Genomic DNA, 22,946 nt, shown 5'->3' with positions numbered 1-22,946 from the left:
GCAGCATTGACTGGAGTCAGAATGCCTGGGTTTAGCCCCCAAATCCACCAATTCCTGGCCCTGTGGAAGTTGTCTTCTCTCTCTAGGTCTTAGTTTCTTTATCCGTAAAATGGGGATAGTATATAATAATAGTATTTACTTTGTGTAGTTGTGATGAGACTTTTGAATCAGTAAATATAAGTAAAGCACATAGAATAGCGTCTGGCACAGAGTAGGGGATCTGTAATTGCTGGCATGAAACCATCAGGATAAATTAAAAGACCTTTTGAAGGCTATTTCTTGTGATCCTCCTTCTTGATTATCTTCAAGAATGGAAAACACCACAGGTGGAGAGAGATCATTAAACAGGCTCATTGGCACTCATTGGTTGAGTTTCCTTTGCCTTAAAGACCCAGATCTCCCTTCTCTCTGATGAGTTCTGACAATTTCCCACACTAACTTAAAAATAAGGATAACAACAGCTGAGTATTTACTTTAGATGGTTGCTGTGAGATGGTCTCTCTTATTTTCCTCTACATTATATGGATGAGAAAATTGAGACTTGGAGAAATGAACGGACTTGTCCAAAATCACACAGCAAGTCACACCGGAGATACAAGTCAAGTGTTTCAGTTCTGTAGCCTGGGCTCTTCCCTGCTCTGCCAGAGAAGGATTGGGCCTGGGGGTGGGGAGGAGCAGAGGGAGGAGATGGAAAGAAGGGAGGAGGAAGGAAGCTCCCAACTAATAGTGTTTTCGGACTGGGTGAGGGCTCATGGAAATTCAGTATGTAATTCGGTACGTACATCCTAATGACAATGACGCAGATGACATGCCTTGACTACAACCAACCATCCTGACTGCTTAAAAAAAAAAAAGACAGATTGCTTTGTGCTTGCCACACAGTCACTGCTTAAAAAGCTGGGAGAGCCAGTCCCCTTGGAAGGTGTTCCGAGCCTACAGGCCTGGAATGCTAGGGCTTAGGCACAGCCCCTTATTTTCAAGAAGGGGAACGGGGCTGGAGAAAGGGCAGCCACTTGCCTCTATGCTGTGGCATCTCCCCGGAGCTCCTCCTGCGTATGTGAGGGTCCTTCTTGATAGGAACAAAGAAGATGGACCTATTCTTCTATTGTTGGTTCAACACATATTTATCATATGATCCAACCTGCTGGATAAATGAATGAATTTCCTGATGTCTGAGCTTGTTTCTGTTCGCCTTGCCACACTGCATGTCTGGTTCCTTCTTGGTCTTCAATCTCAGTTCACATGTCACATCCTTGGAGAAACCTTTCCTGGCCATTCTACCTAATGTAGCCCGTCCCCCTCAGCCAGTCTTTGTCCAATCACTTTGTGTCCTTCATAACACCTGTCATGTAGAAGCAGTCCCGGGTGTTTGCTTACCATTTACCCGCCTTCACGAAAGCAGGAACTTTGCCTGCGTTGTTCACGGCTGCATCCCAATGGTATTGAACAAAACCTGCACATGGTAGGTGCTCAGTCGGTATTTGTTGGATGGAAATAAACAGATAAATGAGCGAGGTGACACTGATGTCTACCAAGGAGGAAAATATTCTGTGACTTTAAATGGAGAAGAGTGAGAACTGGGATGTTGGCCTGCAGTCCCGTGGTGTGTCTAGCAGTTGAACTCATTGCCACATACATTTTCTGAATGACGAAGTGTGCCAGGCACATTTAATTTCTGTTAATTGGCACCAGGGAGGAGGGCATTTTATGGAAATCACAGCCAGCTGGAAGCATGTCCGTGTGAGACCTCGCTGCACAGCACAGTGGACATTTCATCAATGCTGCCACCTTGTGAGGCTGCAAGTCCCCAAAGACGCAGCCCCAGTGTGCTCACTGGCTGGGCTCAGGCGCACTGACAGCCCTACACCTTCCACCTCCAACAGCTGAGGAGGCGAGGTGGTGGGGAAAATCAGACAAGAAAAGACGGATGAGCATTATGGCATAAGGTGCATTTAAAATAACTGTCCTATGACCTTAGCCCCAAGCTGTTTACCAGCTTATGTGAAAAGTGGAGAGAACAGAAATCCGAGATTTCGAGTCTTGCAGAGCCAGCCCTGCTGCTTCCTTATGGTGACCCTAGACAAGTGCTTATCCTTCAAGCCCCAGTTGTTTGAGCTAATAAATAGGGGATCCTAACACTTAGCTCATGGAATTGTTGTGAGGATTCACAGAGAAACATGCATGTGAATAACCACGATGGCTACCACCACACAGCGTTTCCTACGTGCTGGGCGCTGTGCTCATGACTTTACATCCATCTTCTCTTTTCCTCCCTACCACACCTCTCAAAGAACTTACTTCAGGCATCTTGCAAGCAAGGGGACTAAAGACTGGGCAGATTAAATGACTTGCCCACTGTGGTGGCACAGGGAGGAAACGCCGAGCCTGGATTTGCATCGGGCCACCTGATGCTGTGCTCTTCACCACCCTCTGAGGGGTTAGCTCAGTACCTGGCATTGGGGACACGTCTACCAAATGGCAGCCAGCAAGAGGCTGTTCTTATACTTAGCATTTCCCCTGCTCAGCTGCTTCCAAGCCTCTGGGTGCCTGTGGACTCCTCTGACAGCTGTCCCTTGTAGGGCTCCTTGTGTGTGCCAGCATCTCCCTGCTCCCTTCACGTGCCCTATAATCCTATGAGGTGCTGATATATTGTTTCCACTCTTCAGATGAGTCAAGAAAGTCTCAGGTTAGGTAGTTTGGTCCAAGATCAGAGCACCCAGAAGAATAGGATTTGAACATGAGGACTTGTGATTCCAGCGCCCAGGTGCTTTCTCTCCACATGGCAAACGATGTTTCTCCGTGCTAACATCTTTTAGAAACTGCTTCTTGTCCTCGAAGCCCCCTGACAACTGAAGCACACCCTCATTGCTCCCCCTTCTCATTCCTGTTCATATGATAGAGCCTAGCTTCTTTATTGTACTTTCCAATCTTGAATTGTGCCTCCATATCCATTTATTAGTCATAACTACCATTTATTTAACACTTCACTGTACCCCATACAACAATCAGGGAGGGGTACATGCATGATTTCATTTAATCCTGCTGAGAAACCTAGGAGGTGGAGGTTCTGATACCCATTTGACAGATGGGAAAATGCGCTTAGGGAGGTGTTGTAACTTTAGTCATGTGTCACAGGATATATAACTAGGGAGTGACAAAGCTGGGACAAAACTCCAGATGATTTGGTTCCAAAACTCATCACTCACCCGAGCAAGTATGTTATATTGCTTCTCCATATCTTATGAAGTTCTAGTGGATTGGGAACATAGCTGGTGTAGCTACCCCCAAATCCTTGTTGACCAAAGCTTTAAAACCTAGTCCTTTGTTCAAGGTCTCCATAATGAAGAAGTCCTAGGCTCTCAGAACTGCCAACAACTAAAAACAGCTTAAGCTTAAAAAAGAATTGAGCTTATAAATAGAATGTGCAGAATGGGATATTTGGAAATGTGGTTCTGATATCTAAATTTCCCTTCCAACCAGTGTCGCCCCTTCTGACTGACTGCTCTGTTCCTCGTCACGGAAGCTGGTGCTATCTCTCTCGAGCTGTGACTGACATGTCCTCTTCATGCAGGGAAGTTTTCCCAGCTCTCTCCTTGACAGAGATGTAAAACATCTCCCTGAGGAACTGGGAATGGGGAAGGGCTGGGAATCGGGGGTGGCTACGTTCCTTGGTAGGTGATACCACTTTGAATCCTCTTTGGTTCTCCAGGTGTTTTTGCTGCCTCCTTACTTTTAGGTTCAAACTTGCTTTTGCTTTATTTGTGAAGGTCTCCTGAATGCCATCAGCTCTCACAATCCTCTTGGGTGGTTCGGGGAGTCACTGTTTTCATGGGGAGGGCATCAGGGTGGCTCTGGCCTCCAGAACACACGGGACCTCCAGCAATCAAACTCTGACGTCACAAATGTCCTTCATCAAATCGGTCAGTCAATCTAGCACTAATGATAATAGCATTAACTGAGGATACACAAAATGACTTTTGCAAATGCCTTTTGCCTTTCTCCCTGGGTCTTGGCTAGCATCCTTTTAGTCCTTACTGGGCCCTAGCTCTTGTCCATCCAGCAGTGACCCTATTTGCATAATTACCTTGCATCTGGGGTGTGTATTTACCCCTGAAAGTAATCGCCTTTGAACTTTGGATAAATACCAGCATGGAATACTGGAAGATGTTCTTGCAGTGCTCTCAAGCTTTCTTGTTCCCACAGAGAAGATGAAAGTGGAGGGTCATTTTGGAGATCATATCCCCCATCTTTTTGTCTCTTTTCTGTATCATTTAAAGTGAGTACAGGCAAAACCAGAAATAAACTCATGAAGAGGGAGAGATCTAGGGAATGCAAAATGACTATTGTGCATTGACGTCAATGATCCAAAACCACACTGTAAGCTTGGTTTACATTTTGCTTGGCTGTGTCTAGGTGCCCTTGCAGCAGGGATACATTTGCTTTTTGGATATCTCTTTAGAGAACACTCTCAGTTACCTTCCTTTCCACCATGACTTCTTGATGACAAGACCCTTGTATTTTAATCTGGGTGGGCTGGACCCTCTGAAGTAAATCATCCTCTGTCCCTGTCCCCATCCTCATGCCTGTGATTTCAGAAGCACATACCCATTTGTCTATCCTCTCCAGCCTCAACCATGCTATTAATAGTTGCCATTGAACAAGAGGGATGTGGTGATTTAAGGTTAAGGTCTGGGCTTAGAGATTCTAGTCCTTGTTGCCTTAGACTGGTCATTTGACCTCTGAACCTTAACTGTAATCTCTAAAACAGGATAATGCAATTCCTCCCCTCATGGGGCTGGACAGAATTAGGTGGCATAATGCATGTAAAGTTCTTGGTACATAGTAGGTGCTCAGTAAACGGTGACAATTACTGCTGATGAGTTATACTTTTTTTTTTTTAATTTAGTAGTCCCCTATCATCTCAAACTAATCATGAAACCTTAAATAAAGCATTGCAACATGTGAATCTCAGTTTCTTGATCTGTAGTCAGAGGACAAGAATAGCTTTTCCCTGTAGACTTCACAAGGTTCTTAAGAGAATTTGTCAGCAGCGGCAGCCAGATCTGTTTCAGTTTCAGATTCTAAGGAGCTGCTTCTGGTTTCTGCAGTTGGCTCCCGCAAAGGGCCAAGCCAGCCCCATAGGAGAGCCGTCTAGAAAGCCGTATACTCAGTTCAAGCACAGCCACAAACCATATTTTACCTGTTCGTGAGCAGCATGATCTCTCTAAACAACTGTACTGGGAAGAATCATATAAAAATCCCTCTCAACTAGAACCTCTCAAAACCAGACATGCTGTACATCAAAATCTCAATTCCCAGCAATGACTCAAAGCCGTGGCATCCCAGTGACAGAGGCCAGATGGGAGTTCACATATTCGGCGGGGCTTCTATGGCCTCCGGTTGCAATATCTGCTCTGACTAGTGTTCACTGAGATCTATAAGCCGCACTGAAAATTCCATATGATATATGTGTGGAAAACTTACAATGGGTGATAAGCATGGGGTTGAGGACAGTGGTTGTGAGGAAAGTGGGGAGGAGGGGAAGACGGAATGAGATTGGATGAAGCGCACAGCAGGCTTCAATGGAATGGATAATTATTATTTTTTAAAAAGCTAGATGGTTGGTATATGGTTATTTCACAATCCTATACATATAGGACACACACACACACACACACACACACACACACACACACACATATGCCATTGAATTAAAAAAGGGAGAAAGGCAGAAAGGAGCCCCCAAATCCACTTAAAATTAATAAGAAACACCAGTCTGCGAGGCCCATATGGATTTTCTCTCTCCTGTGGAACGACTGAATCCCCACCATCTGTCACAGAGCTTGATCCAGAGTGGCTGATGGACAACTGGTGCTGAATGGATGGATGGATCGATGGATGGATGGATGGATGGGTGAATCTGCAATGCTCCTTCATGCCCCCACCCCCACTACCTTTGATCCCACTTCTGCCCAATTCTGTTTGTCAAAGGCAGAAGAGCTTTCTGAGAACGTTTTGTTTCTGCTCTGGTCCAGGACACTATACTATGGCTTGATGGCTTGATCACTGAACATTGTTCTATTTCAAGCAAAATGTCCTTACAAGATTTATTCTCAGGGACACCGAGCTGCTATAGGTACCTTTGGAGTTAACTCCTGTCGTTGGGTCTTGCCTGCCCAACTCATTCCCTGAGTGACCGTCATTTGTGGTCACCTGAGAGGGTGCTGAAAGTGCTAACATTCCCTTCCCTCAGCCAAAGGCAGAAACCGGGGTCTCTACTGTGAACATGTAAACAAGAGAGGTGCCCATGGCAGCAGCTGCTGGCCCTGGGTTAGCTGAGCTTGCTCAGCACTTGCTCCCAGTGGAGAGACTTGATAGGACTTTGCTCTTCTGCCTGCCACAGCTGTTCACTTCCCAGGAAGGGAGTCCAGAGGCCATGTGGCTGGTCTGTATGGGCAGAGGAGGGCGAGAGGGTGAGGATCATGCCCACTCATCTTATTGCAACAAGCAACTTTCATATCTGCTTAACTGATGCCAGAGGAGCTGGGAAGCTCAAAGGCATTGCTGGTACCTGTGAAAAGGCAGACCAGTGAGCAAGGAACTGCCCGCCCTCCAAGTCAGCTCCTGTCCTGAGCCACAGGCCTGATGGAAGTAATTGTCAGGGGCTGAGCAGTGCCTCGGATGTGGGCTGGGCAGAGTGCTGGGCTGAGAGCAGTGCTCTTGGTCTCTGAAGGACGTCTCTGGGCCTTATTCTGTATAACAGGGTACCAGTCAAGATAGTCAACGACCAGTGTGGTGTAGGCACAAGCCAATGACAACAAAGGAGAGCTTTACTGCTGAAGGTCTCAGCTGCACATGGCCCGAGCCCTTTGGCTATTGGAAGGTAGAGTGATGGGGAGAACGTGGAGAAAGGGCCAGGGAGCAGGAGTGGGGAGACGCCTTGGGGAGCTCAGAGCATCCACTGTTCAGCTATCATAACAGGCGTTGTTCAATATATTGGCAACCATTGTGGATACATTTCCACCCTACTGTACAATACGAGAAAGACAGGTTTGGTTCTTTTTTTTTTTTTTTTTTTTTAGGTTTGGTTCTTATACATCAGGATCACTTTATGCTGACGACACAGATGCCTAGACCCCACCTCAAAACTACTGAATGATACCCTGTCAGGCCCAGACTAAGCTTACTATGCTCATGAGACCCAAGTGCCTGGATCAGCTGATTCTAAGGGTCTAGCTCTAATTTTTAAGGCATCCCTGAAGACTGTGCAGTGAAATATGGTACACAGACTCCAGGAGAACATGCCTAATTCAGGTGTAGGTCATGTGAGTGAGTGAAGCAGGCTGGTGGGGCTGCAGCAAATTTAAGTATGCATGTCCATCTAACTAAAGCTTGCCCCTGACCCAGTACCACTGCATCGCTTCTGTTTGGGAACTGCAGGCCTGGCAAGGACAGATCTTCTGAGTTTTCAAGAGAAGTTGGAAGTCAGTGCACCATGTTTTTATTGAGTCAGTTTTGGATTTAGCCAACTCACAGATGGGGCACTGCTTTAAACTGTTTCTGCTCCAAAAGCCCTGTCTGTGGAATGATGGCGGGTAGAGGAGGTGTAGCTGGTCCCACATGAGAAAGGACATAGACAAGCTCTAGGTGCGGGTCCTGATGCTGCTTAAGGAGACTATTTCCTCAAGTATGGCCCTAGGAGTCTGTACTCAGCTGACTGTGCCCCTCTATCACCTTTCAGATGTCCCTCTTACCCCCGTACTCCCCAATCAGAGCCTACCCTCAGCACCTTTCCTAGCCCTGGGATGCCGGGGGCGATCATGAGGCAAAGAGGCACCTTCCTAGTGACTCTGAGTCTTGGCTGAGGGATGGAGCTTTCACAGGTTGGGATATTTGGCTTCAGATATGAGGTACTCAGTTCCACCTGGGATCTCTGGAATGTTCCACGAAGGAGTGGATTCCTCTAACTATAAGAGAACTTGGCTTGATTGCTGCATTTAAATCCAAGGGCTAAATGCTTCTTTCTCTGCTTGGGATGCCCTTCCCCCACTCTTTTTCTATCTGACTCCTTATTCATCCTTCAGGACTCAGACTACCCTGTGCTCTGACCTCTGTGATGGGGCAATATTTGTTTCGTTTTAGCACCACTGTCCTGGACATGCCATTCCTTTAGCCTTTCTCACCTGGAATTTCAGTGGCCTGTTCCCTTAAAAGCATTCAAGTCTGACATGTGTGAGGTATGTACTATGTCACTTCATAATATTATGTCAGTTAATCCTCACGATAGCCCAATGAGACTGGCACAATTATCATTCCTATAGAAGAAAACAAGGCTCAGAAAGGTTAAGTGACTTACCTAACATCACATGGCTAGCAAGTGGTAAATGGGGATTTGAACCCAGTCTGCATGTAGCAGAACCTGCATTTGCTACCATTGCACTATGTCATATCCCTGCAGTTGGAAGCCAGTGGTCTGGGTTCAAGGATGGTCCCTTAATTCATAAAGCAGAGTCCCATGTTGGGCTTTGAAGTCAAACAGCTTGAACTTGGTGTGTGGGCAGCTGTCAAAACCACTCTGCTTCTATCTGTGGCTACCCTGTGGGCCTGTTTCCTTGGCTCTGTACTGGGGACTATTTACAGTTGTCTTATGAGGTTACACCAGACATTGTAGACATTGTAGGATAGGATGTATCTGTTGTCCTCGCTGCAGTGCCCAACACATGGGAACTGTCTGAAACCCATTGGTGGAATAAATGATTGGAGGTGCCAATGAGTTCCAACTTTTACTTGGATAAAACACTCTCTTGCTCCTTTCAAATCCTCCTATGATTCCACAGAGATGGAGTTTGGTTGGAGAGGGACTAAGTGTGATGCTGGGTGTTAGTGAAGAGTCAGGAATGCGGGTAGCAAGTCTTTGGAGTTGTTTACATTTCTCAAAGACTACCATATAAAGGCAGTGGGCAACTGGGATAATATTCTGTTTTGTGTGGAAGGCAAGTACATTACTCTTGTATGCACAATGCTTGTCAACTACACAGTTAAAAATTAACTGGATCCACTGCTACTGAGGCACAGTCTAAATATTTGCTTGGCTGGTCATATCATGTATCTGCCATTCTGGGTGTAGATTGCTAAACTCATAGAGGGTGTTCTTTTGAGTAAAGCAGTAGCTTACGAACTTGACAAATCATAGGATGCCTCCCTGTCCTTGTGACTTTGTCCCAGTTCTCCATCTGGATAATTATATTCAGCTCAGTGAGGCAAGGAGTTGGTCATGTTCATTCTTTGGAGCAGATAAGGGTGATATCTCACAGAAACACTAGAACCTGTTACCATGTTGGCTCTACCAACCCCAAAGTTCTGACGCCTGAGCAGTATTCCTTGGCAGGATTATGGTTTTGCTTTCATTTTATTAATATCCAGAAAAGTATGTGGACAGTTCAGTTTGCCAAGTGCATGTATGTGTGTGTGTGGGGGGGAGGGTATGTAGAAGATAAATGTTTTTAATCTCAGGACTTCAAGAACTGTCCAGGAAAAAGGTCTAATTAGACCTGCCTTGTTTTTTCTAATGACACCCAGGCTTAGTGGCAAATGGCATTTATGCACTAAAGTGCCCACCCTGATGGGCATGCAATAAAAGTTAAATCACAGCAGTCAGGTCTAATGAGAATTAATGGGTTGTCTTACAACACTGCCTCAGCTCTCCGGGGTGCCCCCTCAGCCTTGTTTATATGGCGCTTGCTTCAGCCCCATCTCTGTGGGGTCACCTGGTTTTGCAGGCTCCATCCTTCTGTCACCACTTGTCAGGAGTGTCAAAGTCACTCTTCTTCCCCTTTTTTCTTCTTCCTTGATACCCCCTGCCCTGTCTTTCTCTCTCACACACACACTCCCAGCTTCTCTCCACCCTCCCTCTTCTCCTCTGTGTCCCCTTCCCTCTCCAACCTTCTTGAACCTGTCCCTGTAAGACCAGCTGTCCTCCAGGAAGTGTCCCCAATGCAGCCTTGCACTGGCATCTTCTCCTTTACCTTACTGCCCTATTCCACAACCCAGTGAAACAGCTAGTCTATCCCAAATAAAAGAGACAGTAAATAATGTCATAATGCAAATAAAATATCATCTAAACTCACACTTCTTACACAGTTTTGAAGCATGCTGTGTTTTCTTGGGGAAGTCAGACTAGAGCCAGAATGAATGAATTACCCCTAATTCCATACAGGACCTTGCCTGCAGCTCTGTACTTCCTGCTTATCTATCATGTAGGATTATATGTGGGAAAATAGACTGAGAAGTTTAAAATATGATCATAGCTTTCTCTCTGACCTTCTTGTTTGGACCAAATCCAATAAGCTGACTCCTTTTGGTTTTAGAGGATTCTCAGAATGATCAGAGTATCCATCACACATCCTTCCCCAGATTCCTCCTTTGCAGCCAGGATTATGACTCAGTGGAGGGAACACCATGGCAGTCACTGGCGGCCAATGTTGGGGCTCCAAAAGATGGCAGAAGCCATTCTGGTGCTTGTTCAGAACAGGGTGATGAGGTCAAAGAAGGAATGCCAACATTCCCACCATTGTGACACCCATGGCTGAAGCCCCATTTAGGGCACCACAGAAATTCTACACAGAACACAAAGGATGAGGCTGCACACTACATTCTGGGGAAGAGGGCAGCCAAGACTGTCTCCCACTCTTTGGTCTGAGTAGTGGCCTTGCATCAAATCATTATGTTCATAGGCCACATGCTTTATCTTCCCACCCAGGACATGGATCCTTGCTCACCCCTTTCCTTTCCCAGAGGTAAAATGGACAGAACGAGGACCCGTGTTTGAGTACCCAAAGAATGGCAGGACTCCCTCAGTGGAGGCAGACTGTATTTAAATGCAATTCACCTCTTTGGGGTCTGGGAAAAGCCACCTGTAGATTCATTTGCTGGGGAACACGGTCTGTGTGGCTGAGGCAGCGGGCACCGGGGTCATGGTCTTGCCCAAACTTGACTTCCTTCGGAGGTCTGTTTGCTGTCCAGAATGGCAGCCGCTTCGGTGGGCGAATAGGACGGTCATCTCTGGGCCTGAGGGGGCTGCTTCAGGCTGGGACCCCTTCAGGGTGGCAGGCTGTTCAGGCTTTCCTGAGGTGGGATGGGAGGTGTACTGCTTGGCAGGAGGAGGGCTGTAATTCTGAAATCTCACGGTTTTGACTTGCTGCAAGAGAAAGGAGAGCAAAAGGACCCAGGTGAGGTGGAGCTGTGCTGTTTTCCCTGGGACTTGACTCATGCTCTTGCTCAGTACTTGTCCCTGCTTAATAACCCTCATTTCTGTGTTCACTCAGCAGAGACCTGTGTCTGCTCTGAGGGCCTACTATGCATCATGCTGTGAGGTGCCGTGAATCCAAGAGCAGACAAAAGTGCCCCGACAGACAGATGGGTTAAAACAAGTGCTGTGCTGGCCAAAGTGTAAGATGCTAGGGATGTAGAGTGCGCTCTCACTGCAGCTGCAATGGGGCAGCCAGGGAAGGCCTCCTTGAGGCAGAGCTATTTAAGTTGAGAACTGAAAAATGAGAAATCACCTAGGAGAAATGGGAGAAAAGGGCCGAAGCCAGAGACTGTGGTCCCCTCTGGAAAGTACAAGAGGTATGCCTTCCCTCTCTCCTCTCCACCTGCCATTAAGGCCTAACTCCAGGCCCACCTCTTCTGTGAGGCACCTCTCTACCGACTCCAACTCAAAAGTTTCTTTTCTTTTTTTTTTTTTTAAAGATTTTATTTATTTATTCATGAGACACAGAAGGAGAGAGGCAGAGACACAGGCAGAGGGAGAAGCAGGCTCCATGCAGGGAGCCTGATGTGGGACTCGATCTCAGGACTCCAGGATCACGCCCGGAGCCAAAGGCAGATGCTTAACCACTGAGCCACCCAGGCATCCCTCAAAAGTTTCATAATGGCCTTGTATCCTCAGAGCAGAGTTCCCAACCTGGACATCTGGTGGCATGATTTCATCTGCAGGATATTTGAGAGTTTGACTTAGTTGCCAACACATAAGAATCAGGTGACGGCATTTAAAAATTAGGACTTCGTATGTCTTTTAAAAAAATTCAAAGATCTGGTGCATTGAGGTCTGTTGCCCCATCCTGGCACCAGCTGCCTGGCCCTGATGAGCAGGTCCCCCTTTCCACGGGAGGCATAGTCTCCTGTCCTCAAGCCCTTCTCTCTCTCTTTCTTTCACCTCCCCATGCCTCTTCTATCTCTATTTTGTACCAACAGGTATTTGCTTGAGCACATCTCTGACTGAGGGCTTAATCGTGTTCTGTGCTACTGTTTAGAAATCGTTTGCTTTCCATGGAATTGGATCCTAGTGTCCCCCACTGAGAATGTGAGTGTCTGCGTACTTGGGATGCTCTCTACATCTTGCAGAGGTCTGGGCACTTATTAAATGCTGATTGTTCAGGGCTGTTATCTAACAGCCTGTGGTAAGGGCAACTGGGGGCTGGAAACTGGAATCTGAATACTAAAATTCAGAAAAACAACCCCTAACATATATATAAGCCAACACTAACTGTTTCCAAATGCCTTTTCTTACATGCTGATAGCTTAGTATGAAGAGCATGAGTTTTTCTATCAGATATGGATTCTACTGCAGACACTGCCATGTGTCAGCTGTGTGCCTTTGGATAATGTACCGTAACTCCTTCCACCTCCATGTCCTCATTTTAAAATGAAGGTGACAGTAATAATACCTCCTTGTTGAGAATAATAGTATCTACTTCAGAGGGTTACTGTCAGGATTAAGTGAGGTGAGACATGTCAAGTCCTCAGTACAGTGCCTGCCGGGTTGTTAGCACTCAGTAAATACTTAACAAAGAAGAAGAAACCATATTGTCTTTCCCTTTTGGGATGGAATGGGTAATGGTGCTGTGTTGACGGTGGTGATGATAGTGGTGATGATGGAGACAGTGGTGGTGGGGATGGTGGTGGTGGTGGTGATAGTGGTGATGGTCATGGTGGTAGGGATGGTGGAGATGGTGATTGTACTGAGGGTGATGGTGGTGGTGGGGATGCTGGTAGTGGTGATTGTAATAAGGGTGATAGTGGTAGTTGGGGTGATGGTCAATAAACTAAAAACTAACAATCACCTAGTCTTCTTAATGTCACCTTTATCTTACTGTTCCTTTGGCCTCAAGGATATTATTGAGAACCTAAGATTTTAACAAGAACTCAGGTCTCTAGTGGGAAAAGCCCCGGACTAGAAGGTTAAAGATCTGACCTGTCATAGAGGTCACAGTAAAAGTCAGTTGTTGGTGTCATTATAATTCGGTGTGAACTTGAGAAATCACTTAAATTCTCCTGTGTCTCAGTTTCTCTTCTATATCATGAACCCTTGTGTAAGCACTTTACACATCTTCTCTCATTTCATCTCCACATCAATCCTATGTGGCTGTTACTATTCTTACTGCTATTTTATAGATTAGGCAAAAGGAGTCTCGGGAAAGGTTAAGTGTTTTGGCCAAGTCACCAGATAGCAAGCAGTTGATCTGGAATTCAGATCAAGATGTGTCTGATGCCAAGGCCATACTTTTTCCAACTCACCTTTGGGCTTCGAAAGAACTATGTATGAAACTCAGGAAGCATAAATGAGATCCAGTAGCACATCTACAGAGGGTGTGAGTGGTCTGGGGATGTGTGTGTGTGTGTGTGTGTGTGTGTGGGAGCACTGTGTGAAATGAGGCTGTGATTTTGATTCATTGTCCACTAACCTCAGAAGCTGGGACACTGTGCAAAATAGGTGATACCCGGCCCCCCTAAAGTCACTTCACTCCTACCTTTTCAATGCCGTTTCTTGAGTTTTCTGGTTTCACCAGGATTGATGGTGGGGCAGACGCAGGTGGTTTAGGTGGAGGCTCACTCTTGATGGGGATTTCCTTGCCTTCCATGATGAGGGAACTGGCTGCTGAGCGGATCCTGGTGTCGCTGCCCCTGCTGACGCACGTGAGGGCAGGCTCTCCAGTGGGAGTGGGCTTAGGTCCCAGCTCTGCCACCACTGTCGAAGGTGAGGAGGGGACCCCCTGTGGCTGGTGGAACTGGAACTGCTGAGGCCGAACGACCATGGTGGGATTGTGTCTGAGGGAGCCCACCACAAGGGTGGGGATCCCTGACTGGGCAGGTCTCTGCAGGGATCCATCTGAGGAATTATATGACACAGATATCAGCATCGGGGGCTGCTGACAGCAGGTTGGGTTGGGGTTGTGCAAGCCATGTGTCCTGATATCCCGGAATAGTTAAGTGCTTTCCTAACTGGAGTGTACTCACATTCTCTCAGGGTCTTTCAGAGGTGACCTTATTCTTTTTTTAGTGCTGTTTGCTGATGCTGGCAGGAAGTAGCTGCCTAGGCGAATGTTTGGTGGGGCAGGTGGTGGGGGGGGAGTGCTGTCAGAAGGTATATTGCTTCCATTTGCCTCCGCTCTCCCTCACACACATGCACACATGCACTCCTACTCTCTTGCTTCAGAACTAGGGTTTGGAAAGTGAAGAAGACAAACCTAAAGAGATGGCTCCACAGTGGGAAGCCAACAGAGGTATGCAAACCAGAGAGGAAATGAAGGACTGGAGACAGAAAGAGATAGAAGAAATTGAGAAACAGAAGAGTCAGTCAATGGGGAGGGATGTGAGGGAGAGACAGAGGGAAGCAGAGAGGATGGGTGGGGGGCTCTGACCAGTTATTGGGAGACAATTCTAACAGAAGCTGTAGGCATGTTGCAGTGGGGTCCCTTTTGTTGGGGGCCGTAGGGAGGAAGGGTAAGTGGAATTAAGGGAGAATGTGTGCGGGCAAACATGACACCACATGGAAGCACATTTGGAAAGGTTTGGATTATGTGTGGATGAGCTTTGCAAAGTCCTATGACAGAGGTTCTGGAATCAGACTTACTCCCAGGGAGCCTGGGACAAGTCAGCCACATCACCTCCCGGCATCTCAGCCCCTCATGTGTAAACCAGAGGTGACAGCAGCACCTTACAGGGCTGCTGGGAGGCTTACATTTGATAATGAGTGCCAAATGTGAGGACAGCGCCTAGGGATAAATGCCCCATGTTTGTTAGGTCTCATTACTTTTGGGTAAAGGATAGCAAACCCTACAAATATACAAGGCTCAGGAATGTGATTTTATCACTTTCTTGAGCTTTATTTTGTTTTGTTAACTGAGATGATCCTCTTTCAGTAAGAGGAAGTCATTCCTTCCCCTCAAATTCTCTGGAGGACAGGAGGCCCCCATCCCTTGGTCCTCCATCCTGTGTGGGACCAGGGGAACACTGGGGACTTCAGTGCACTCTGGGGGAGGAGACAGGAGACACACTCCTGAGAAGCTCTGCCGTCCGCTTCTCCATAAGGGTCTCCCAGCATTTAGGGAGCCATCAGTGACATCCAGTCAGGGATGTGAGTCCTTTGTGATAGCCTGTAGACATGTGTGCAAATCAGAGTCATCCGTGTCCAGCACGGAGGGCTGCGTTACGACTGTCAAGCCAGATGTGAATGTGAAAAGCAGAACGCTCACTAAACACAGTCATTGCTCTCAGCTGCTGTGAGCAAGCCAGGCGCCATTTACACAAGTCTGCCCTTTCAATGTAGACATTTATTTTTCCACTGACAGCCCTATGAGGTACACAGTCAATTCTCCTGTCATTTCTCTTTGCTGTGGGGAGATTGATAGGTTGGCCAGCCTCACCTTGGGGAAAGGGAAAGTGAAAGCCTTAGGGACCTGAGAAAGTCAAAGCAGCCCTGGGCAGACATGTCCTTAGGCTCCTGGAAATGTGTGAAAAATCGGTTTTATGCCTCCTCTATTTATCTTGTTGGCTTCTCATTTCCAAGAGATTTAGTGCTTTCTTATCACATGAGCATATAGTGCAAGCAATCAAAACTTTAAGCCAGTCACGATCTCTGCCAAGGTAGAGAAGGAGTGTGTGAAAGGAAATGTGAGCAACTGCCAACAAGACACAATTCTCAGCACTCCTAAGTGGTCTAAACTGAGTGTGAACATGTCAATACTGAGTCAAGTTCACACACTGGATGGACCAAAGATGACCTGCTTGGTTGTTGCAGCAATGACAGTATTGACAAAATGATCACCCTATGCAGACAGTTATGGTTTCTTGAGACTTACTTTGTGCCATCAGTCTTACATGGATTACTTTGTTAAATCTACACAATAGCCCTGATGAGGTAGGTACTAAAGAGGTCCATTCACTTGCCCAAGGCTGCTGTGGTGGGATTATTTAGTACGTGTTTGTGTGTGTGTGTGTGTGGGGGGGAGGTGGGGGCAGGTCAGGAGGGAGGAGGAAGGAGGTGTATGGTCAGGTAGAGGCAGCATAGTGGGAATGGTGGCCAAGCAGGTGGTCAGGTGAAGGCACTGGGAGAGGGTGCAGCTAAGACTTTGTTTGAATTTTCTTGGCATGTTTTCCTGTGTGGCAGGAAAACTGTCCTACATGTTACCTTCTTGCTTTGATGAGTTGTACTGCATTTTCATATTTAACCATCTTTTAAGATGGAAGAGAGACTGCACAGCCCAGTTTAAAAGAGAGGATGCAGAATAAACTAAATTTACTTTGTTTGCCTCATGGTCTTCAAGAGACATATGCAAATGTAGAATCTTCATGTTTTGTAGAACAATGGGTTTCAAACACTTTTCAAAATACCTGAAGATGAAGTCTTAGGTAGAAATTGCAGTATGTTAGGAGATAAAAGTATTGCCATGTGAGCAATGTGGATGTTCTACAGGTAAAAATAAAAGCAAGATGTAGACAGCGCAGTAGGTATGATTACAGGGTACTATTTATGTATGTGGAAGAGCACTTGGGACAGGGGTTAAGGATATGAAGACTTATTTTTATAGAATATAATTTATATTAGTTAAATAACTAAGCAAGATTTAGGGGCTCAGAGAATTGACTCCTTAACACTCTTTGCCTCCTCCTCCCCATCCCTCCCATGTTTCCCTTTTGGCACCGCTGAGGTGTTCCCTGGAGCATAGTTTGAGAAGCACTGACCCAGCAAGTACTTTGCTTATTCTGTCCTAACTAGAGCCAGCCTCCACCTTGGCTGTGCTCTCATATGTTGGCACCAGGGCTGCTATCATCCCAGCCATTCAGTGTACAGGTATGGGGTGACCAAGGGCAGTGACCTTAAGTTGGTCTGGCTTCATCCAGTAAAACCAGTCACTATTTGGGAATCAAAAGCACTCTTTACGGGAGCATATTTTAAAGCCACTATTTCGTTTTTGCAAAAGGTGCTCCGTCTACCCCCGAGTCAGATCCCCTCACTACTTAGCTCAAGGCACGTACCTCTCTGCCACCACTTACTCTTTCTCATGCTGCTCCGCCCGGATTTCCGAAGAGAGCCCTGTCCTAAAGTCCCCGGGTTGGCTGTGCTCCTCACAGGGTTGACAATTGCGGTGGGCACAAAAACGGACTTGAAGGGACGGTTCTGCAGGGGATCACCTTCTGAAATGCTGCCTTGGGAGGACACAGAGGAGTTGGATAATGTCCATGTGGTGTAGAGACCAGGACTCCGAGAATCTGGAAAACTAGATGTCTTTCTGGTTGTTGCAAGCATTTTAAAGAGAAGAAATAAAGAAAATGCTCAGTTAAGAGTCCTATTTTAAAAAACTCTCAGTTCTCAACCACATACTAAATGTGGCCTCTCTCCACCCTCTTCCTACCCATTTATACTCCCTTTATCAACCACACAGGCTTAACTAAGTAGGCCTCACCTCCTACAGCTGAGGCCCTGTGTGGGTGTGCTGGGGGCAGGGACAGGGTCTCATATTGGGGCCCTGATGGAACAGGAAGACTTGAATTTTGTCATTCTTCACACCAGCTCTGATCACTCCTGACCCCATGGGTTCAGAGCATAATATCTTGTATGTGTTCAACTTGCTTTGCAGTTCTGATTTTTCTTTTTCTTCCTTCCTTCCTTCCTTTCTTCCTTCCTTCCTTCCTTCCTTCCTTCCTTCCTTCCTTCCTTCCTTCCTTTCCCTTTCCCTTTCCCTTCCTAACTTCCTTCCTTCCTTCCTTCCTTCCTTCCTTCCTTCCTTCCTTCCTTCCTTCCTTCCTAGCTTTCTTTTAGAGATCAAGAGATCGAGAGAGAGAGAGCACAAGAGAGAGCATGAGGTGGGGAGGAGCAGAGGCAGAGGGATAAGCAGACTCTGTGCTGAGTGCAAAGTCCAATGCAGGGATCCATCCCACGACCTTGAGATCATGACCTGAATAGAAATCAAGAGTCAGAGGCTTAACTGACTGAGCCACCCAGTTCTGATTTCTTATTCATTCAATGACTTTTCCACTGGATTCTAAAGTCTTTGGAGGAAGAGATTTTATATGATCTCTTTTATATCCTCTGTGTTCTGCATATACTGCTTATTAACAAATGTTTGTTGAATGGCTTCCACGATCCTTGGCACTGATGCCAGTCATTTGGGCTAACATATTTTGAGCACTTACTGGATTCTGGGCATTGGGCAATGCTTTGCCCACATTACCCCATGGGTTCTTCACAACAGCCTTCTGAGGTAGGTACTTTTAGTGCCATTACTTTATAGATGAGAAAACAGACTTGGAGTTACTTGGCCAACCAGCTACTAGACCTGATATTTGAATCCAAGTTCAGGCTGGCTTCTGCTGTACCACTGAACTGTTATCACTATCTTACCACTGAGCACACCCCATCTTGGCTGGTAGGAGCCTTCATTGTTTAGGTAGCAAGGAGAACACTGCATTCTGCTTGAAAGAAATAAACTAAAGAAGGGGGTAGGACCTACACATGCCTTCAGAAGACTCCAATTTTTCAGCCTTGGGCTGAGTTTTAAGATTAGTATTAAAATCTTATAGAACAAAAATCCCTAGTCCGTTGTTTCCAGCTTGTTACTCCCTGAACCCTATGGGGAATGGCTGCCATTTCACACGCCCTCTTGCCCTTTTACTAATCTTACCCCAAGATCACAGTCCCTTCTGAGCAGTCAATGGATCAGCTTGTCACCCTATTGATGAAATAACTTCTGCTAACTCCCCAGGAATGATCGACTTGCCCAAAGCCCTGGCTCAGAGATGCCCTCCCTGGTGGTCTTTCCGTTAATGCCCACAGGTTTCTCTTTGGGGTATTTCCCCTATTTCTCCTCCTCCTTTTGCCTAAAAAAGCGATACGGAGCTTAGCAACAAGCCAGCCAGTTATACACAGATAAGTTAGGCTTCATTTAATGGGGCCCACTCTGCCCACGAAGCAGATGTAGCCAGAGGCCCAGGAATGATGCTTGCCAGGGCCTCCTACTCATGGCCAACAACCTGTCTCTGGTCCTTGGGGACGTGGTCAGTGAAGGGAGTAGGTTTAGGTTGCCTGCCGGTAAGAGCTCAGACTATATTTCGGAGCTGGGGACTGGGCAGTGGAGAGAAATCCCTGCCTCTGACCTCTGTGGCAGAGGGCTGCATCTGTCCATCTTTTGAATGGAGGTCTCAAGGTCTTGGATCCTGTAAAATGGGCTGGCAACAGGAAAGACAGCCCAGCAGCAGTAACAGCAGCAGTAGCAAGGAAAGAATATAGCTAATTAGCCCAAGGCAGCCTTATTTCACAAGTCCCTCTTTTGAATGACTATTACAGACCAAGCTACGACCTCATTTTTCTGAGCCTGGCACTAGGCCAGATTCCAGAAACTCCTACATCCCAAGCCCCGACCTCACACTGAGTCCCTCTATGTCTTTTGGCAAAAAGCTCAGCACTTGCCCAGCACTTTGGTCTGGTATCAAAGTACTTTGCTAACATATAGCAGTAGTCCCCATAACACCCCAGACCTGCAAACATTCTGATTCTTGTTTTCCAGATGGAGAGATTGAAAGACACTCTTGGGTTGAGGTGGGAAGGATGTATGTTGCCTCTGACTTGCTCTACTGTGCTACGTTGAGTGTGCAGGTCTGTGTCCCTTTTTCCATCTGTGATATGAGCCCATGAGAGCTCGCATCATATTCAACCCCCTCTGCCATGCTCACCACTGGCAGTAGCCTCCTGCTGAGGCAGAAGCTCGCACCTTGGCAATCTTTATGCAGTTCTGTGTAGAAAGGTAAGAGAAATTAATGTTGGCTCGTGTGTTGCTTTTCTCCACCCATAGCACACCAGGAGGGCATACACATCTGGTGAAGGTTGCAAGAAAGAGAAATATCCTGGCTCCTGGAAGAAGGGAATGTGCTGGGAGGTCATGAGGGACAGAGGGGCCTTGGAGACAGGACCCAAGGGAGGCTGCCGAGAGCCCAGCAGCGGGGTTCTAGGCAGGGGATTCTGATCAGATGCTGTTACCCCTGCTCTTGCCATGGATGGTTTTCACCTGTACCCACATTCTTTCCTCTCTGGTTCAAGCTTCCAAGTCCTAAGAGGGAGCATCAGATTGGCTGAGCTTGTTCCTCAGCTAAGTTGATGGGAGGAGGAGGTCAGTCTCTCTAGAGTTAGTCCCAAAACTGTGACAGGGAATGTGTTTATTAGGGAATAATGCTAATAAGAGCAAACATGCAAATGCTTATGGGGTGCCTCATACTTTCAAGCCTTGGCTCTTTTACAAAAGGCTATATTTTACACCAAGAGAGCTGGTGGCAGTAAGAGGCATCACTGCAAACTGAAAGACAAAGAAGGTTGGGAAAGCCTCACACACAAAACCAAAGAGCAGGAAGGGGCCGTGTACATGTAGTCCAACCTGTTAGTCCTAACACAACCTGCTAAAAGTAGTGGAAACTCAGTAGACAAAGGACAACACCATTTAGCTCTGAGAGGCAGAAGGAGCTAAACTACCCACAGTGGAAATGGTGGTCAAGAACAAGGGTGAACTGCTCCCAGGTAGACAAATTGGGCCATAGTCACCCATGTCTAAGATTAGTGGTGATGAGATCTTTCTTTGCATCAGGGGGCTATCAAGGAGAACTTTACACACAGAAAGCACTCATCCTCTGTCATCTAACAGCCCCCTGGAGACTATATTCTGACAGGGACTTTCTTGGAAATACTGGTTCCCTAGAAGCAAACACACCCATCCACATAGGTAGCACCTCAGTACACACATATGTTTAGGATTCTATGAAATCAAGATCAGGGACAGACTCAATGGAAACCTATGGCTGACACTCCATCCACTGTCTGACATGATGCCAACTTGGAACAGGTGAGTCTAGATGTTCATGACTTGCTGACAGACACAATACTTGTACTTAGAAGAAAAGCCAAGGAAGGAAAGGGAAGCTGGAGCCTTGAAGTCCACTGGAATGGAATCCTACATGCATTCTAGTTAGGGTAACCATTTGTTCATCTCTTCCTAGGAGCGTCTCAGTTTACAGCTGCTCTCCTGGTATATTAAAAGTACCTCTATTTTTTCCCTTAAAAGTGTCCTAGTTTGGGTGACAAATTATATGGTCACTCTTATTCTAAAGGTTTTTTGTTTGTTTTGTAGAATAACCAGGACTTTGGGTTAAGGCCCTATGCATAAGCAAATGCCCTAGTAGTAGACATGATCATGGAGAATTCATGTCATGGAGGAAACTGTTCATAAGTTAAGGTTGCTCTTCATTGGCACCTCTAGACCATTCTCCCACCTTCCTCAATCCTCCTCAGCTTTGACTTGTACTATCAGACTCTACCACCTGCCACTCTATCTTGTCACCATTTCCTCTCTCAGCCTCTCTGCTCATTCCATGAAGATTTTAGTTTCTGGCTCACTATCATTCTCCCCAATGCAACTGATCCTACCATGATTTCATCTAGCCCTAGGGCTTTAAATACCATCTCAAGCCTGGACATTCTTCCTTAAATGTTAGGCTTTTGTACTCAACCATTTGCCAGTATCTCTACTGGGATTACTAATAGGCATCTAAGACTTAATCCGCTGCTCACTGAGTTTTTGTCCTCCCCCCCAACCCCACTGCCACCTCTCAGAACCCCTCTCTCTCAGTAAAAGGCAACTCCATAGTTACTCAGGGCAAAAACCTAGGATTCATCCTGATGACTCTACTCTTTCACACCCAATATTTCATTTGTCAGAAAATCCTGTTGTGTCTGCTTTCAAAGTATACTCAGAATTTAACCACTGCCTCCGTGGCTGACACCTGCCTTAGCTCAGTTTCACCTCTTCCCCAGATTATTACAATATGCTTTTAATTAGTCTCTGCTTCCATGATTTCTTTCTATAGTTTACTCTCAAGCTAGCAACTACAGGGATTCTGTTTAAAACATAAGTTAGATCATGTCACTTTTATGCTCAAAACCCTGTGATAGCATTAAAACCAAATTTCTCATTATGACTTAGGAAATTCTAGATGATCTGGCCCACCAGTTATCCTTCTGACCTCATCTACTACAAACGTCTCCCTCACTTGTAATTCAGTCCTTTTGGCCTTCATGTCAGGCAAACTCCCACTTCAGGGCAACGGTACTTGCTGTTCCTGTGGTCTGGAATACGCCTGCTTCATTCCTTTCCTTCTTCCTTCTTATTAGTAAGGCCATCCCTGACTAACCTATTAAAACTGTAGTCACCTCCCGCAATGACGCCACAAATTCTATCCCGCTTTTCTGCTTTTTCTTCTTAGCCCTTACTGTTAACACTCCGCATATATTACTTACATATCTTTTATATATTACTTGTATGTCTTGTGTATCGTCTGCCTGTCCCACTAGAATATAAGCTCTAGTGGGCAGAGATTTTGTGTCTTTTGTTCACTGGTGTTCATCTAGAAAGGCGCCTGACACATAGTTTGTGCTCAATAATTATTTGTTGAATGAATGAACCAAGGCATCAGTTATAGAGACACTTCCTTTGCCTATGGAGATTTTGCAACTTTCTAACAAATTCCAAGGACCTTCCACTGAAGGAAATAACTTCAATTCCAACCTTCTGCCATGTGAAGAAGTCATTTTATATAAGCCTGGATCCACGGAAAGCTAGAGGTGA

General features: G+C 46.3%; 1 protein-coding gene across 3 annotated transcripts in view; it reads right to left on the bottom strand.

The window, feature by feature from the left end:
- SH3RF2 (SH3 domain containing ring finger 2) overlaps nt 1-22,946 on the bottom strand; it is a 132,987-nt gene that overhangs the window by 5,254 nt on the left and 104,787 nt on the right. For 2 of the 3 annotated variants that reach the window (XM_041766517.1, XM_041766516.1), the window contains exons 8-10: nt 17,335-17,570; nt 13,809-14,167; nt 10,889-11,197 (exon numbers count right to left, since the gene is read on the bottom strand). In XM_041766517.1, the coding sequence (XP_041622451.1) occupies nt 10,922-11,197; nt 13,809-14,167; nt 17,335-17,570 (871 nt within the window). In that variant the 3' untranslated portion in view covers nt 10,889-10,921. Of the gene's footprint in view, nt 1-10,853; nt 11,198-13,808; nt 14,168-17,334; nt 17,571-22,946 lie in introns of those variants that run through there. The other variant, XM_041766515.1, reaches the window with a different exon arrangement.

Source organism: Vulpes lagopus, chromosome 8 (assembly GCF_018345385.1).
Source record: "Vulpes lagopus strain Blue_001 chromosome 8, ASM1834538v1, whole genome shotgun sequence".
Lineage (NCBI taxonomy): Eukaryota > Metazoa > Chordata > Mammalia > Carnivora > Canidae > Vulpes > Vulpes lagopus.
This window is presented reverse-complemented; position numbering and strand designations above follow the sequence as displayed.